The 18,597-nt window shown below is 35.7% G+C and overlaps 1 protein-coding gene across 5 annotated transcripts in view; it reads left to right on the top strand.

Moving 5' to 3' along the window:
- Positions 1–18,597, top strand: part of PLD1 (phospholipase D1) — a 206,898-nt gene that overhangs the window by 172,120 nt on the left and 16,181 nt on the right. For all 5 annotated transcript variants that reach the window (XM_064378643.1, XM_012466706.3, XM_012466705.3 and 2 more), the window contains one exon: positions 13,042–13,176. In XM_064378643.1, coding sequence (XP_064234713.1) covers positions 13,042–13,176 — 135 coding nt within the window. The remainder of the gene's footprint in view (positions 1–13,041; positions 13,177–18,597) is intronic.

Consider the following 18,597-nt stretch of genomic DNA (forward strand, 5'->3'; position numbering starts at 1 on the left):
CTACAGGCTTTACAGAAATAAAAAGGAGTGTAGAATACTGGGAAAAGGTGTATGCCAACAAATTAGCCCAGATAGATGGACAAACTCCTTTAAAGACACTGTATTAGTCAGGGCTCCCCAGAGAAACAGAACCAGTAGGACACACATATAAACTGAGAAGTTATATAAATATAACTTCTCAGCCTCTGTAGTTACCAGAGCCAATTCCTCATGATAAATCTTTTCATATATATATGAAAGATATATGAATATATAATATATATTCATATAATATACATTATTATATATTAAATACAAATATATAAATATAATGTGTAATTTATATAGATAATATATAAACATATATTAATATATCCATCTATAATATATATTCATATATATCTTTCATATATGAAAAGATTTATATATATATTATGTATGATATATAATTTATATTATAAATATAAATTTATGTATTTTTATGTACTATACCTAAATAATGTATAAAATTATATATAAATACATAAAAATATATAATATAGAAATATGTATTTATATATCTATCATATATATATGAAAATATTTGTTATGAGGAATTGGCTCAAGGAATTATGGAGGCTGAGAAGTTCCACAGTCTGCAAGCTGGATACCCAGGAAAGCTGGGTATGTAATTTCCATCCAAGTCAGAAGACCTGAGAATCAGAGGAGCCAGTGATGTTGATCTCAGTAAAAAGGGTAAGAGAAGACTGAGATTCCAACGCAAGCAGGAAGGCAAGAATCAAAAGGGGTGAATTCCTCTTCCATCTGTCTTTTGATCTCTTCTGGCACTCAGTAGATTAGATGGTGCCCACCCACACTGGGGAGGGCAATCTACTTTAATGAATCCACGGATTCAGATCTCATCCAGGAAACCCCTCACAGACATGCTCAGAAACAGTGTTAAACTGGGCACCTCGTGGCCCAGTCAGATTGATACATACCATGAATGGTATTATATCAAAGACACAAATTCCCAAAACTGATTCTAGAAGAAACTGAATTTCTAAGTAGATCAAGAACAAGTAAAGAGATTAATTTGGCAATCAATAATCTTCCTACAAGAAAAGTCCAGGCCCAGTGGCTTTGCTAGTTACTTCTACCATCCACAATAGAATTAACACCAATCCTTCACATACTTTTCCCCCAAAATAGGAAGAAGGAATACAGTTATATGTTGCATAATGACATTTCAGTCAACAACAGAATGCAAGCATGATGTTGGTCCCGTAAGATTATAATGGAGCTGAAAAATTCCTATCACCAAGTGATGTCACAGTCATACTCACATCATGGTACAATTACTTTATTTTTTAATAAATTTAACATTTTAATGTAGCTTAAGTGTACAGTGTTTATAAAGTACACAGTGGTGTACAGTAATATTTTAGATCTTCACATTTACTCACCACTCACTGGCACCCAGAGCAACTTCATTCATGATAAGTGCTTTGTGTATCATTTTTGATCTCTTATATCATGTTTTTAACATGCCTTTTCTATGCTTGGATTCACAAATACTTGCCATTAAGTTACAGTTGCCTACAGTATTCAGTATAGTATCATGCTATACAGGATTGTAGCCTAGGAGCAATAAGCTATACCATATAGCCTGGGTATGTAGTAGACCATATGATTTGCATAGTAGGTTTGTGTAATTAAACTTTACAATGTTCAAACAATGGCAAAAATCACCCAGTGACACATTTCTCAGAACATATCCCCATCATTAAGCAATGTATTACTATACTTCCCAATACATTCTATGAGTCCGGTATTATCCTGATACCAAAACCACAGTCATTATAAGAAAAGAAAAGGGCCGGCTCACGCCTGTAATCCCAGCACTTTGGGAGGCCGAGGCAGGCAGATCATGAGGTCAAGAGATCGAGACCATCCTGGCCAATATGGTGAAATCTTGTCTCTACTAAAAATACAAAAATTAGCTGGGCATGGTGGCACACACCTTAGTCCCAGCTACTCAGGAGGCTGAGGCAGGAGAATTGCTTGAGTCCAGGAGGTAGAGGTTGCAGCAAGCTGAGATTGCGCCACTACACTCCAGCCTGGTGACAGAGCAAGACTCCATCTAAAAAAGAAAAAAAAGAAAGAAAAGAAAGCCACAGATTAATATTCCTTGTGAATGTACATACAAAATTCCTCAGCAAAATACTACTAAACTGAATCTGACCTTATGAAAAGGATTATACATCATGACCAAATGGGATTTTTCCTAGGAATGCATGGTTGGTTTTAACATCTGAAAATCAATAGATGTGATGCACCACAATAATAGAATAAAGGACAAAAACCATGCTTAATCATCTCATTAGACACAGAAAAATCATTTGGCGAAATCCCAAACACTTTCATAAAATCCCAAAACACAAAACCTCAACAAAGTAGGAAGACATGGGAACTTCCTCAGCCATATAAATGGCATTTGTGGATGTTACATATAAGCTGATATCATACTTAATGGTGAAGGACTGAAAGCTTTCCCCTCTATGATCAGTGATGAGATGAGAGTGTTCACTCTTGTCAGCATTGTACTGGAGGTTTCAGCCACAACAGTTGAACAAAAAAAATATTTTTTTTAAAAAGGGAAAGGAACAGGAAGAATAAAACTACCTCCTTTTACAGATGACATGATCTTGTATGCAGGAAATTCTCAGGAATTCACATATACTATTACATATAATAAATTAGTCTAGCAATGTTGCAAGATATGAGTATACAAAAATCAATTCATTTTTATATTCTAGCAATGAATAAGCTGAAAATGAAATTAAGAAAACAATTTAAAGTAGCATCAAAGAATTTGATTATTTATCTTTTATAAATTAGGAATAAATTTAATAAAGGTAGTGGAAGATATGTATGCTGAGAATAATAAAATATTGAAAGAAATTAAAGAAGATCTAAATAGATGAAAAGATACTCTGTGTTAACAGATTGAAAGACTTAGTTAGCATTGTTAAGATGGCAGTACTCCCCAAATTTATCTATACATTCGACACAATCCTTATCAAAATCCCAAATATCTTTTTGCAGAAAATTGGCAGGCTAATCCTAAAGTTCATGTGAAATTTCAAGGCATTTGGCATTCCCAAAACAATCTTGAATAAGAACAAATTGGAGGTGTCACGTACGTGATGTCAGAACTTGCAGCAAACCAACAATAATAGTGTGCTACTGTTGAGGTTCAGGGGTTCAGGGTAGCCCTCAGCTCCCCTGAGAGGATGCTTCTCCAGGTTCTTGGTCTATCATTCTCTCAATAATGAGAGAGGAGACCACAGCACAGTGCACTCCTAAAGTAAAATACTGGACTCAAAAAGTGGTTGCAGAAAGTGATTTATTTAGATAGAGAAAGAGAAAAAGGAGAAGGTGAGAGAAAGAAACAGCTAGCTCTCACACTGAGTGAGAAGGTTTCCCAGAGGGGTAAAACCAGCGAAGGAAAGCTCCTTTCACACTGTGAGAGAATCCAGAAAGATGGAATCCAGGAGATGAAAGCAGCTTCCACACTGGGTAGAAGAGAATTGAGAGAGAGAGATGGAGTTTAGGAGGGGAAGAAGACAGGCTTCCACGAGAGAGTGTGGAAGGGGACTCCAGAGGGAAAATCCAGGAAAGAGAAAGACGGCTTCCACGAGGGTGGAAGGGGATCCAAACATGAGTCCGGAGGGGTGTGGAGGAAGGCGACTTTTCACCTGGGAGGAAGCCCCATCTTCTCTAAGACCGCTGGCCAATGAAAGGAGTTCCTTAGAACTTCCGATGGAGTGATTGACTTTTGGTTCTTCCCACGCCACGAAAATTAGACTGTGCAATCTCCCTGATGGAGAGAGATGGGAGCGGGGCATGACGCTGGGAAGTTCTTGCCCTTAAAATTACGCCCCTTGTGGACCCGGAAAGAGAACACATTCCCTCACTACTGACATAAAATTAGACTTATAGATCAACTGAATAGAGTTGAGAATCTAAAAATAATTCTTATGATTATGGTAAATTAAATTTCAGGGAGGTGGTGCCAGAACAATTAATGGAGAAAGAGTAGTCTTCTCAACAAATGGTGCTGGAAAAACTATATATCCACATGCAAAAAAAAAAAAGTTGAACCCCTACCTCATATGATATACAAAAATTAACTCAAAATGGATCAAAGGCCTACATGTTAATACTAAAACTATAAATTTCCTTGGATAAAATAATAGACATAAATCATTGTGACAATGGTTTCTTGGATTTTACACCAAAAGCAGAAGGACACATATAAAAATAGATAATTTGGATTTCATCAAACTTGAAAGCTTGAAAGCTTTTGTGCTCCAATGAACATTATCAAGGAAGTAAAAACACCCCACAGAATAGGAGAAAATTGTTTGAAAATCATATATATGAGGGACTAGTATACAGAATATATAAAGAATTGTTACAATTCAATAATAAAAATAATTAAAAAAATAAAAAATGGACAAATGATTTAAACAGGTATTTTTCCAAAGAAGATATTCAAATGGCTGATAAGCACATGAAAGAAAACTCAGTATCACTAGTCACTAGAAATTCAACTCAAACTCACAATACAACTTCACACTTTTACATTCACTGGGATGGCAATAATAATAATAATAATAAAATATTGGCAAGGGTGTGTTAATAGTGGAACCCTAACACATTACTGTTGGGAATGCAAAATGGTACTGCTTCTTTGGAAAGCCAGTTTGACAGTTCTGCAAAAGTTAAACAAAAGTTACCCTATAACCCAGAAGTTCTACTCCTTAACATTTACTCAAATATTAAAAACAAATGTCCACACAAAAATATGTACATGAATGTTTATAGCACCACTGTTCAGAATTCCCAAAAAAATGGCAACAACCCCATGTTCATTAGCTGATGCACGTATAAACAAAATGGGGTATATCCATACAGTGGAGTATTATTTAGATGTAAGAGGGCATATGCTGACACATGCTGCAGCACAGATGAACGCTGAAGACCTTACGCTAAGTGAAAGAAGCCAGGCACAAAAGGCCATATATTGTCTGGTTCCATTTTTATAAAATGTTTTCAATAGGCAAATCCATAGAGCCAGTTAGTAGAATAATAGGGTGTTTGAAAATCATATATAGGGGCAAGTGGAATGGGGTATAACTGTTAATGAGTATGGAGTTTCTTTTTGGGGTGATAAAACTGTCTTAGAAATTAGGTGGTGGTGATGGTTGTACAGCCTTGTGAATACTACTTCTCATTAAACATACTGATGTGTACATTTTACAGAGGAGAATTTTATAGTATAAAGTTTATAAATTTTAAGAATTTTTAAAAGATTTAGAAACTTTAAATACAAATTTAAAGTACTGACAATTAAAAATAGTGACAAGATTTTAGTACATGTATATAATTTCAAAAGATACATATATACATATACTGGTGTTGTGTGTTCCATAATTTTTTGCTGATAATCTGCTCAACCTACAAAACTTTTGAAAACAACTTTAGACAAAAGATATGTACATCACCAATAACAAATACTTCCAAAAGTTGCACCTCATTGTACTTAGGACAGATTTGCCAGAGTATTATCTCTGTCTCTATTTTCTAATGGCCTAAAATGAAGATGATAGTGAATGAATAATTTCATAAAAGATAATATTGATAAAGCAAAATTGGAAAGTTATTCAGCACTGGTAGTGGCTTGTAAAAATGCAAATGTGAGGATATAGGAGAACAAAAAAAATCAAAAGCTTATTATTGAGTTTCTCAACAGTAAAAATGTCCTGGGCTTATTATAAAGTATTTCCTTTGGCTCTGGACCCTTTTCCTGCCTTCGCCTATTCAGGGGGAAAAATTGGATTTTAACACAAGAAGTAATTTCAATGCTATGCCTGTTTATAACAAAAATTGCCAAGTACCTTGGCATCTCAGTGGGGAAAATGTTCATGTGCTAGACAGAGAGAAAAGATTAATTACATAATGCCTGTTTCTAAAGTACAAGGTTGTATTGTTGGCTGTTGGCTTTGTTTTTGTATATATAGTCAGTTTTAAATACATGAACTAGCTAATCTCTAATTGGATAGAGAAATATAGTTCTGTACTGTTTTAATTATTTAGAATAACAAAACTGCCACTATGAATATGTTAAAATCCCCAAAAAGAAAACCAGCAGCTATTAATATATAATTATCTGATATACTAGTCTTCAGAGATTTTATGTTTAATTTCAAGCATTTCTTTATCATTTTTATAGTTTTTGGTAATCACAGCATTTTAGCAGCTAATTTAGCATAATTTAAGATAAGGGCCAGAAGTTTTCAATCAGGATTAGATATGTACATGTACCAAGTGCTACAAGTTTTTAAATAAGAAAAGCCTGTAACATCTCTTGATGTTCTTTCATGAAATTTCCTTATAAATATCAGGTCTATTGTATTGAATTTCTCTTCTTTTAAAGTACACACACCTGAGTCATTTTGGAATAAGTTGCAGCCATGATACCTATTTCTCCCTATATGTATGTGTATTTCTGAGAATACAAGGACATTCTCTTAAGCAGGTATAGATCAATTATCAAAATAAATGTACATTGATATAATACTATTATCCAGTTTATAGACCTTATTGAAATTTTGCCAGTTGTCTTAGGAATGTTCTTTAGAGCAAAAGAGGAAAAAAGGCTTTTTCCTAGGCTAGAATTCAGTTTACAATCCTGTGTGACATTAAGTTGTCATGTGTCTATTTTCCTTCAATCTGGAATTATCTTTCAATCATTTTGTTTTTTGGGGGGGGTCAGAGCTTTCATGATCTTGATGTTTTGGAAGAGTACAGGCCAGTTGCTCTGTAGACTGACCCTCAATTTGGGTACGTCTGTTGTTTGCTCTTGTTTAGATTTAGGTTATGCTTTTTTGGAGCGGTATCACAGACGTGAGGCCGTGTTCTTACTGTAACATAGCAGAAAGAACATAGTGTTGATTTATTCCCTTACTGATTATATTAACTTTGATCACTTAGTGAAGGTGATGTCTGCCAGAATTCTCCACTATTTTTCCCTTCATAATTGATAGTATTTTGTAGAAAAACACCTTGGGTGTATATAAATATCCTGCTTCTTATCACCATTCACCTATTGGTTTTAGCATGCATTAATTATTCTCTGAATCAATTACCATGACAGTAACCATGACTTTCTGATTCCATCTTTTTTTTCCATATTTATTAGTTTCTTTTAATTAGAATTCTATAAGGAAAGTTTTCCCTTTTTCCCCATTTATGTATTTATATTAGTATGGACCTATAGCTTTTGTTCAATAGGTTAAGATCCTGACGTTCAGCCTGCCCAAGTTTGGCCAATGAGGGCCTTTTAAAGCTGGTTTTATGTTTTTTGGACATGCGCCCTCATCGTCTTCTACTGGCACAACAAGATGTCCCAGACTCATATATTCCCAATGCTAGCCCTGCAATCAGCCATTTCTTCAAGGAACCTAGGTTATTTCAGTGAAAATTGGTATTTAGAAAGTAAAGTCTGGGTGCTAGATGTGATCATTGCTACTAGAATATCACTACTCTGGGCCCTCTGTCCACACACACAAACCTCTTCTCTCTCTTTCTCATCATATGGATACCTCCAATTCCAATCCCGCAACATAGGATTCTTCTAGCCATCCCTCTTTTTATGTTTATAACTCCTTTCTTTCACAGTGAGAAACCCAGCTTCCATTATCCACAGCAAATTTATGTACTTCCTCAACCTTATAATACCCAGAAAATCGTTTTGGGATTGCTGGCCCATACCACTGTGAAAACAATGAATCAACTTACTAGAGTTTCACACTTGCTTATAGTGTTTTTTGCCTTTAGCTTAAGGGTATATACTCAAATGTCTGAGATCAAAAGTACTTGGATTATGTTATTAACTTCATTTGGTTCGGTTCATTTGCTTTGGTTTATATTACATTGCGGGTTTTTAAAAAATCTCTCTTGATGATTTTTTTGAATGCATGAGATATGCTTCCTATAGCCAGAACTATACAAAAGCATATGTACATAAATGCCGCCACGCCACGCTTTCAGTTTCTACCCCAGCCATTTTTTCACCCACCCATTCCCTATTGGTAACCAATTTCACCAGTTTCTAGGTTAATTTTGTTGTGTTTTTTCTTGGAATAATGCTCAGATAGATGTCTGTTTTCTTATTTCTCCTGATCTCTTTCACAAAAATATATTGCATATTCTCTTGTTCACTTTGTCTTTTTCATTTAACAGAATACCCTGGATATCACTCTATATTAGTTCATAGAGATCTTCGTTTCTTTTTAACGCTGCATAGTCTTCCATATGTGGATTTGCCATAGTTTATTCAATCACTGTGTTATGAATAGGCAGTTAGATTGTCTTCAACAACAAAAAATTATATGCTTCCAATAGAACTATATACAATGGGTAACTGTGGATGTGTAAATAAATATACATATATTTTTATTTGTTGGAAGTATATATTTAGGGTAAACTTCTAGAGTGGGATTGCTGTGTCAGGAGGTAAACACATAGGTATCTTTGTTAGATCTTGCTAAATGACTCTTCAAAAAATTGTACGAATTTGCATTTTCATCACCAATATATGAGAGTCTGCTTCAACCCATTCTCACAAGCAGAATATGTTGTCTTTTTATTTTCTGCGGATCTTATAGATAAGAAACTGTTTCTCAATTTAGTTTTTATTTGCATTTCTATCATTATGAGTCGAGATGAATATCTTTTCACATGTGTTCTGTGGTATGTGTGAATTGTCTATTCATGTCTTTTGTTCATTTTTCTATTAAGATTTTGATCTTCTTTTCCTTTCAATTATTTAGAGTTCTTTATATGTTAGGACTCTCACCTCTTCATCTGTGATGTATACTGCAAATACTTTCTCCCAGTTTGTCTTTTTCCTTTTGTTTTTTGCTTGTGGTATTTTGTGTCATGCAAACGTGTTGTTACATTTTTTTTTTTTGAGACGGAGTTTCGCTCTTGTTACCCAGGCTAGAGTGCAATGGCGCGATCTCGGCTCACTGCCACCTCCGCCTCCTGAGTTCAGGCAATTCTCCTGCCTCAGCCTCCTTACATTTTTAATCTAACCAATTTAACAATCTTTTTTTTTTTTTTTTTTGCCTCTGGATACTTACAAAGTCTTTCCAATATTTGAGGTATACAGGAATTCACCCTTGCTTTCTTCTAACACTTGTCTGGTTTCATTTGCTTACATTTCTATCTCTGATCCATTTGGAGTTTATTCTTGTTAAAAATTTTTGGAGTTTTATCTTTTTCAGGTGACTATGGAACTGTACTAGCACCTTTTATTTAAAAGGCCTTGTCCTTATCATTTGAGCTGTTTCCTTTATCATACACAAAATTTCCTTATGTATTTGCATCTCTGTTTGGACTTTCTATTCCATTCACTTCCTTATCTATTTATTTGCTGGCTCTGCACTGTTTTAATTATACAGACTTTATAGTATGTGTTAATATCTGATAGGGCTAATGCCTCATAGCTTTTCTTTTCAATTTTTCTCAATTCTTGCATATTTATTTTTCCATACAAACCACAGGTTATCTAACGCCATAAAACTTTGTTGGTGCTTTTACCATTACATTACATTATAGTACATTACATTAATGTGATCTTATGTAATGTAATGAGATCACATTAATTAATTAATTTGTTTTGAGATGGAGTCTTGCTCTATAGCCCAGGCTAGAGTGCAGTGGCATAATCTCAGCTCACGGCAACCTCCGCCTCCTGGGTTCAAGCAATTCTCCTGTCTCAGCCTCCCAAGTAGCTGGGACTACAGGCACCTGCCACCACGCCTGGCTAATTTTTGTATTTTTAGTAGAGACAGGGTTTCACCATATTGATCAGGTTGGTCTTGAATTCCTGACCTCAGGTGTCCACCTACCTCGGCCTCTCAAAGTGCTGGGATTATAGGTGTGAGCCACTGCGCCTGCCCAAGATCACATTACATTTGTAAATTAATGCGCTGGATGCTGTGGCTCACGCCTGTAATCCCAGCACTTTGGGAGGCTGAGGCAGACAGATCACTAGGTTGGGAGGTTGAGACCATCCTGGCCAACATGGTGAAACCCTGTCTCTACTAAAAATATATAAAAATTAGCTGGGTATGGTGGCACGTGCCTGTAATCCCAGCTACTTGGGAGGCTGAGGCACAAGAATCGCTTGAATCCAGGAGGCGGAGGTTGCAGTGAGCCCAGATTGCTCCTCTGCACTCCAGCCTGGTGACTGAGTGAGACTTTGTCTCAAAAAAAGAAAAAAAATTTATAAATTAACCTGGGGATTGTTGACATCTTCTAATGGTGATTTGTGCTATCCCAGAACAAGAGCAGTCTTTCCATTTGTTCACGTCTACTCTTATATCATGATAATGTTTTAACTTTTTCTTTATAAAAGTTTTGCACATGAACCATTAAGTTTATCTCTAAATATTTTATCTTCTTTGTTGCCATTCTTAATGGGGCTTTGTCTGTGATTATATTCTCTAAGAGGTTATTGTTTGTGTATATAAAGGCTATGATTTCTATATGTTAATTTATATCCTTTTATTATACTTAATATTTTTATTATTTGGTATAATTTTATTGATTCTCCAGGTATATTAATTATCATAGTGTCTGCAAGTGGAAATGACTTTACTTTTTATATGATTTCTCTTACACAACTGTATTGGCTGATACTTCCAAGGCAATATTAAATAGTACTGAAGATATTATACACACATATACATGTAAATATATAATACATTTTTTTTTCAGCATGTTAAGAAAGTATTCATCATTTCCTACTTTATTCATTGCTTTTATCAGGAGTGGATACTGAATTGTGTCAAAAGCTTTCCAGCATCTGTTAGGGTAATTATATTATTTTTCTCCTTAGACTGATGAATATAATGTCTAATAATGGATTTCCTCATATTGAGCAGACTTGCATCCTGGAATGCCTGTCACTTGGTCATGGTGTATTATTTTCTTAGTGTATACTAATCTTAAATAATTATCAAAGCTCTATGGCAGTGCCATTCAAAACAATATCTCCCAGGGAACTTACTCAATTGATTTCTACTGAATCAGAATTCTGAGAAGAGTCCCAGGAATCTGCTTTTAACAAGTTCCATAGAGGTGGTCTTTATGCACACTGAGAATCACTGGTCTACTATATTGTTCAATGTGAATTTTAATGGAAATTACTGTAAAAATATACTTACTTTAGCAAAGGACTGTCTCCATGATTCCTTTGAAAGGCTGCTTTGTATCTTAAACTTACAAATTCTAGCTCATGATCCAGCTGTAGGAGAGTAGATGATACAGAGAAACTAAAAGGTAAAATATATTTTCATTTCAACTGCCTCCTGAATATTCATTTATCCACTTATACATTTATTCAATTTTTTTAGCACTGTGAAAGGATAAGAATACTAAAATGTGTAAGACCAAGTTCCTGAATAACAGTAGAAAAAATTGAGGATTATATAAATGTTTGTAAGATACTGGACATTATGTTGGAAATATTTTCCAGGCATTTTATGGGCCTAAGGGGCTTAAAAAAGAAAATGAATCAGAAAAGACTTTAAAAAGGAGGTGATTCTTCAGATGAAGCATCTTCTCAATATAACATTAACAAATGGGGGAAGAAATTGATTGCAAAAACCTCATTTACATGAAACTTTTTAGAAATGCAGCTCTTACACATGATGCACTAGTATACCAACACTTCAGCTCTTGTCAAACACAGCTATACAACATCACTCATATACATAGCAGGGGAGAGTTATCTCTAAGTGGAGGCATCTCTATACATAACCTATGAATGAATTTCTTTCCAAGATATTCAGACTTAATAGAAACACTGAAATAACATCAGTAGGAAAATAGAAACCATCAGTAATAAATGGAAACTTCAGTAAATGGGACATGAACTGCCACCCTTCTATAGTATGCTTCGAATTCTCTTAAAGACAAAAAAAATGTATGCTCTCTTTCTATTAGAATTTGTGATGGTTTGGTTCCACTCCATTTATTCTTGGTATCAGACTTTGCTTATCCAAGACAACTGCTGTGTGGGAGAAAGACCATAAAATCCTGTGACTAACACTCACACCAGGGGTAATGATTATGAGTTGGCTTAGTATGGAATGCATTTCTTCTTATCACGTGAATGGCCCTCACATGATGAGATGGAGAGCAATATTTTAAAGTACAAACCTAGTGCTGCTTGCTTTGAAGAGAATTCTAAGTCTAATGTAGTAAGGATTCTTCTATTTCCTAATTTCCAAATGATCTAAAAGGAGGAGTGGTTTTTCACTGCCAACATTTTTATTTACCCAAAGTCTGCAAAATTTAACTAATGCTTCATGCTGAATGTGCTACAAATGATGTAAGCATCAGGTAGTTTGGCACATGCCTTGCATCTGATTTAAACTGCAGCAAGTGTCAAGCAGGATAGAAGCAAGTGTCACACTGAAGTTTTGATTAATCTATTCCGGCTCAGCTTTAACCATCACTCTTCAGTAGTTACTCATCAAATCTTCAGTAGTTACTTATCAAATCATTAAAATAAAATGTTCTTATTTGAATACCTTTTTGGATTGCCCTAGCAAAGGGAAGACAGAAAACACTTCAATTAAAAAAATCTGTGTCTGTGTGTGTGTGTGTGTGTGTGTGTGTGTGTGTATCTGAATTTCATATTGTCAGTCTGAATGGAGATATATTTATGTGTGTGTGTGTGTGTGTGTGTGTGTGTGTGTGTATCTGAATTTCATATTGTCAATCTGAATGGATTATATCTCCATTCAGATTGACATTGACAATATGAAATTCAGATACCAAAAATAAATCCTGAGTGGATTCTGAAATAGAAAAAATATACATAAAATGTATTCTAAACAGTCTAAGTGGTATGTTTTGAGAAACAATAAGATTTAAAGTATATTTATTGAGCTAGGTCATATTAATTTTAATAATAATTTCTTTTTAAATTTGCAGTTGGTAATCAGTGGATAAACTACATATCATTCTGTGGTCTTAGAACACATGCCGAGCTTGAAGGAAACCTAGTTACTGAGCTTATCTATGTCCACAGCAAGTTGTTAATTGCTGATGATAACACTGTTATTATTGGTAAGTACAGTTTATGGTCTATAATTGTGTTCCTTGCCAGTTGACATACTCCATGCAAAAATATTTGCTGCTATTCCTCCTAAGTTTCCTTTGCATTTGAAAGAGACAGTAACATGGTATCTGAAACATTTCTGAAGGCATCCTTTTCTCTTATGTCCTTTCTAATCCATTTGTTGAAATTGTTATAGGTACAGAATAGGTGTATATATTCATGGGGTACATACAATATTATGATACAATCATACAATGTATAACAATCACATGAGGGTAATTGCAGTATCCATAACCTCAAGCATGTATCATCTCTTTGTGGACTAAACTATTTTATCTATGAAGAATCAGAGATACAGAGCAATTAAGTGGACTTTGTGAAAACTGCAGCATCCAGAGGCAGCTATTTAACCCAGCAGTCAAATAATCTGCCAAATTTCACTAATTCTCTATTACTCCCTTATTTTTTAAAATTTAAAAAAACATTTTTGAGATGGGGGTCACTGTGTTTCCCAGGTTGGTCTCCAATGTTTCTTCTACCTTAGCCTCCCCAGCACTGGGATTACAGGCCTGAGCCACCACACCCAGCTATCCCCTTATTTTTATTTACAGTCCAAGTGCCCAGATTTCAGGGATTGGTGGGGATAAATCGGGAGGGAAAATGTATCGTAGGTGAGTACCTTGGGGTAATTCATATGTGTCTGCACCACATCCACAGATCTGAAGTTGTACAAAAGTCGAAATCAGAAGGATGGTAAAATATTGCTGCCTCTCTGATACCATTATTTTTCCCAACATGCATGTTTTGTATGTCATTAATTAGGACATAGAGCAGTCCAACTTTGTTGATGTGTGTGGGTGAAGTGGGAATTGTGTACTAACGATAGGATGTAGCCCTACACTAAGATCTGTAGTCTTTTCTTTTCAAGGATACACAGGAGATTTTTCCAAAGGCTCTTCCCACTGACAGATTCAGGAGAGAGTTACTCTCCCAAATAACTTATACCTTCTACTCAAATTAGATTAACTTGACCAGAGAGGTAGATGTTCAGCTTCATTCTTTTATACACACAGGAAGCTTCATTCTTCCATCATTGAATTATTTTGACTTCTAATATTATATAAAATGCATATTGAAAGGACAGGATGACAGAGTACTAATGACCAACCAGATAAATGAGGTGACCAGTGTGGGGCATGTTATTAAGAGATACGATGTGTCCCACTAATGGGAACCCTGCTCATCTGTTTTAAATAAAATGTAGTTTATCAGCCATAATGAGATACTTTCTTATTATTCAAGAAACTGAATGTCATGGAGTATTTTGAAAATTTTAGACAATAAATATGCTTTCTATTCTCCACTGAGAAAAGAAAAAATATCTCTCATATCTGAGAGTAGTAAGACTGTCTTATCTGAAACATGATTTGAAGAGAAAAGAAACATAGTTCTGAAGCCAGAAACTGAATAAACCACAGTATGGTGAGATACTTACACACATATAACACAGACACACATACACACACACACACACACACACACACGTTTAATATTTGTATAGCACGTTAAAAAATATTGTTCTTGAAAATCAAACACCATGTTCTCACTCATAGGCGGGTGTTGAACAATGAGAACACATGGACACAGGGAGGGGAGCATCACACAGTGGGGTCTTTTGGGAGGTGCCGAGGGAGGGACAGTGGCAGGGTGGGGAGGTCAGGGAGGGATAACATGGGGAGAAATGCCAGATGTAGGTGAAGAGGGTAGGAGGCAGCAAACCACATTGCCATGTGTGTACCTATGCAACAATCCTGCATGATCTGCACATGCACCCCACAACCTAAAGTACAATAAAAAAAAATATTGTTCTTTTCTCTCCTGGCATATAGGGATCAAAGCTCTTTAGGAGTTTATTTACTCCCCCACTCCCTCTAATATACAAGATTTCATTTATTTCTCCTGAGCTACTCTGACTTGCTCTTCAAAAGCGAACCTCAGAATACTTTTGTATTAAATCTGACAGTGACAGTAAGAAATGAAAAATATTGATGTTTGCTGACATGGAAAAATAAACAAAGCCACATATTCCTTCGCCAAGATTTCTGAAGTCTTGAAGTAATAACTGACAGACAGTTGTAAATATTTTCCTTTGAAAGGTCATTTTGACTTTCAGCCTCATTTACTTTACATGAGGTATAAATGCAAATTAGTTTTCAATAACAGAGCTAACAGTTAAATAAATTTGTTGAGGTTGTTAACTGACCTGTTTTCTGGAAAGGTCTCTGAACCCTCAAAGACTCCAGTTTATTTTGGTTAGCAATACGTGCTCAATTTTGCACACAATTCTTACTCATTCTCTTGGAAACTGAGGATGTGGCCTGGCAGTCTGAAGAGGTCTTACTTGCTAGTCCTCGGAGACTGGATTCCTTTCTTCCTTCCCCAGGTACCTTAGAGAATCAATTTCTCCCGAGGAAAAAATCCAGTTTCTTTTGTTCTTTTTATCTCAGTGGAAACTCAAGAATAAGCAGGTTTATTGTTACTGCTCTGACACATTCACCCTATTTAAGTTCCTAACACAGAAAACAGTGTTTAAAATTCTCAGAGAGGAGTATAAGAAGTTAGGTTGAGAATATCTTACAGGTGTTAAACAAGTATTTAAACATTTAAAAGGTTTAAGTAACCTGTGATTAATTTTTCCTACATGGCAAACTTATGCCAGAATGAACAGCTGACATAAGAAAAATGACTGTTCATCCTCATTTTTCTCCTCATGAGGAAATATTTGTTTTCTCACATTGAAGCTCTCTTTTGTGAGAGCTTTCATTACATGCGGCCCTGGCTAATGCTGCTGGTCATGAAATCGGTGACCAAATCCAGTTTTCTAACCCATCTTAATGTTAGCATTTGACCGGACTAACAGTTACTTGCTTTCCAAAACAAAGCAAAGCTACCCTTCAAATAGATTTGAAGCCTATCCTGATGACTACGTGAAACAGTTGTTTTTAATGTTCACTGAGCCACTGCAGAGCACAAGACAGAGATGCAAAACATTAATAAAACGGCGCCACTGCCCTCCCAGAGACCACGGGCTAGAGGAGAGGCAGCTGTTCCTTCCGCAAGGGAGCAGAAACACTAGATGGATGCTGCCGAACCGGAATAGGAAGGCTCAGGGGCAATCAACAAGTGTGGGCAGGAGGAGAAACTAAGTCGAGGTCATGAGTCTCGGTATTTAAAGGGCAGGCTTCATTGTGGAAGATGAGAGTCTGGAGTTGAAGGGCTGCCCCAGAAAACGGGGATATTTCCTCATGTCTGCAGTTTACTTTTAAATGGATCAAAACAAAAATATGAATTAACGACGGATACAGGGATGAAGTGGTATACCAATGCCTGGTTCCTAGTTCTAGAAATTATGATCTAGTTGGTCTGGTTTTGGGCCAGGCATGTGGGTTTTTTTGGTTTTGTTTTTGGCATCAGTATTTTTTAAAAAGCTTCCTTGTTAGCCTTCCTAGGTAATGCTCATGTGTGCTCAGAGTTGAGAACTTTTGACCTGGAGGCAGAGGAAATACAAGTAGGCAGAAGAGACAGAGTAGCCCAGTGTGCTCAACAGAAGAACCAGTTTTTCTTTAAAACAAACTAAAACAGGGTAGAGTTGGTGCATTCGTTTTCCATTACTGCTGTAACAAGTGACCACACACTTGGTAGCTTAAAACAACACAAATTTATTATCTGACACTTCTGTAGGTTAGAAATGCGGCTTGGGTCTCACAGGACTAAAATCAGAGTGTGAGCAGAGCTGTTGCATTCTTTTAGAGGCCATCAGGAAGAGTCCATTTTTTTGCTTCTAGAGGCTGCCACATTCCTTGGTTCATGGCCCCTTCTTCCATCTTTAAAGTCAGCAACATTATATCTCTGAAAATCTCTAGAAGTCTCAACCCATTCTTCTGTAATCAGCCTGACTCCCTTTTACTTTTAAAGACCTTATGATTATATTGGGTCCACCTGCATAATCCAGGATACTCACCCTATTTTTAAGGTTAGCGGATTTGCAACTTTAATTCCATATGCGACCTTAGTTTCCCTTTGCCATGGAACATATATTCACAGTTTTCAGAGATTTGGACATGTACATTTTGGAGAGCTGTTATTCTGCATACCACACAAGGATTCACAGTTTCTAAGCGAGACACACAAAATAAGCACAAAACACAAAGGAAAGGAACGATAAATCCAACTACATTAAAATTCAGAAATTTCTTCATTAAAAGGTACTGTAAAGAGAATCGATAAACCACAAACTGAAATAAGGTATTTGCAACCCATTTAATATACAGAACATATAAAGAATTCCTATAAATCAATAAGAAAAGACAAATGTCCAAAGAAAAATGGGCAAAGCAATTGTATAGGAACTTCATCAAAAAGAACATACCCAAGGCCCATAAGCATGTGAAAAATGTTTATTTTCATTAATATAAGAGTGTTTAAAAATACCAGACTGGCAAACATTTAAAAGTTGGGCAATCTAAGTATTGGCATGGCTGTAGAGCAATAGAGACTCCCCTCCACTGCTGTTGGGAGTATACGTGGGAAAACAATTTGGAAAACATTCTGGCGTTACCTAATCAAGGCATACACCCTGCAGCTTAGCAATCCGCATCTACATACAGAGCCTAGAAAACTCACACATATCTATACTAAGAAACAAATACACAACTATGTAGAGCAGAATTGTGCATCACAGCAAAACTCTGGAAGTGACCCAAACATCCATCAACAGCAGAATAAATGAAGAAAGCCCTAGTGTGTTCATTCAAGGAAAAGAAATGCATTACAATTACGTACAAATAAATCTCAAAGACATAATAATGAAAGAAGCAAGTCTCAAAGGACTATCTGCTATATGATTCCACTTACATAAATTAAAAACAAGTCAGAAATAAGCTATTTTTTTGTTGTTTAGGAAAACATTCAGAGTATGATGAACACAAAATTAAACATCAAGTCTTCCTCTTGGGGAGGGAAGGGTGTGCATGGGAAGGTGTGCAAGGCCTTCTGGGATGTGGTAATATTGTTTTTGGCCTGGGTAATAAATTCGGTGATGTCTATTTTATTGTTGCTTAAGTTTTACTTACATGTTTTCATATAGCCGTTTGTATCCTGCCATATTTTACAATTTTTGGAATGTTTTCTAATAGCTGACTCAGAATAGGTCATATAAACAACAAGGATGTGTATGGAGTAAAAGATCAAATTTATCCTTATTTTCTTCTCTCTGTTCAGTAGAAAGCGCCTACTGTTGTTAACCGTTCAGTGTGTATCTTTCTAGACCTCTTGTTCTGTCTTCTTCCTCGTATGTTATATAAAAATAGGGTAAGACTCTATCTGTTTTTCTGAATTTGATTTTCAGAATACAGGAATGAATGGAGGGA

Source organism: Aotus nancymaae, unplaced genomic scaffold (genome assembly GCF_030222135.1).
Source record: "Aotus nancymaae isolate 86718 unplaced genomic scaffold, 86718_ANA_hifiasm-v0.15.2.pri h1tg000019l, whole genome shotgun sequence".
NCBI classification, from domain to species: domain Eukaryota; kingdom Metazoa; phylum Chordata; class Mammalia; order Primates; family Aotidae; genus Aotus; species Aotus nancymaae.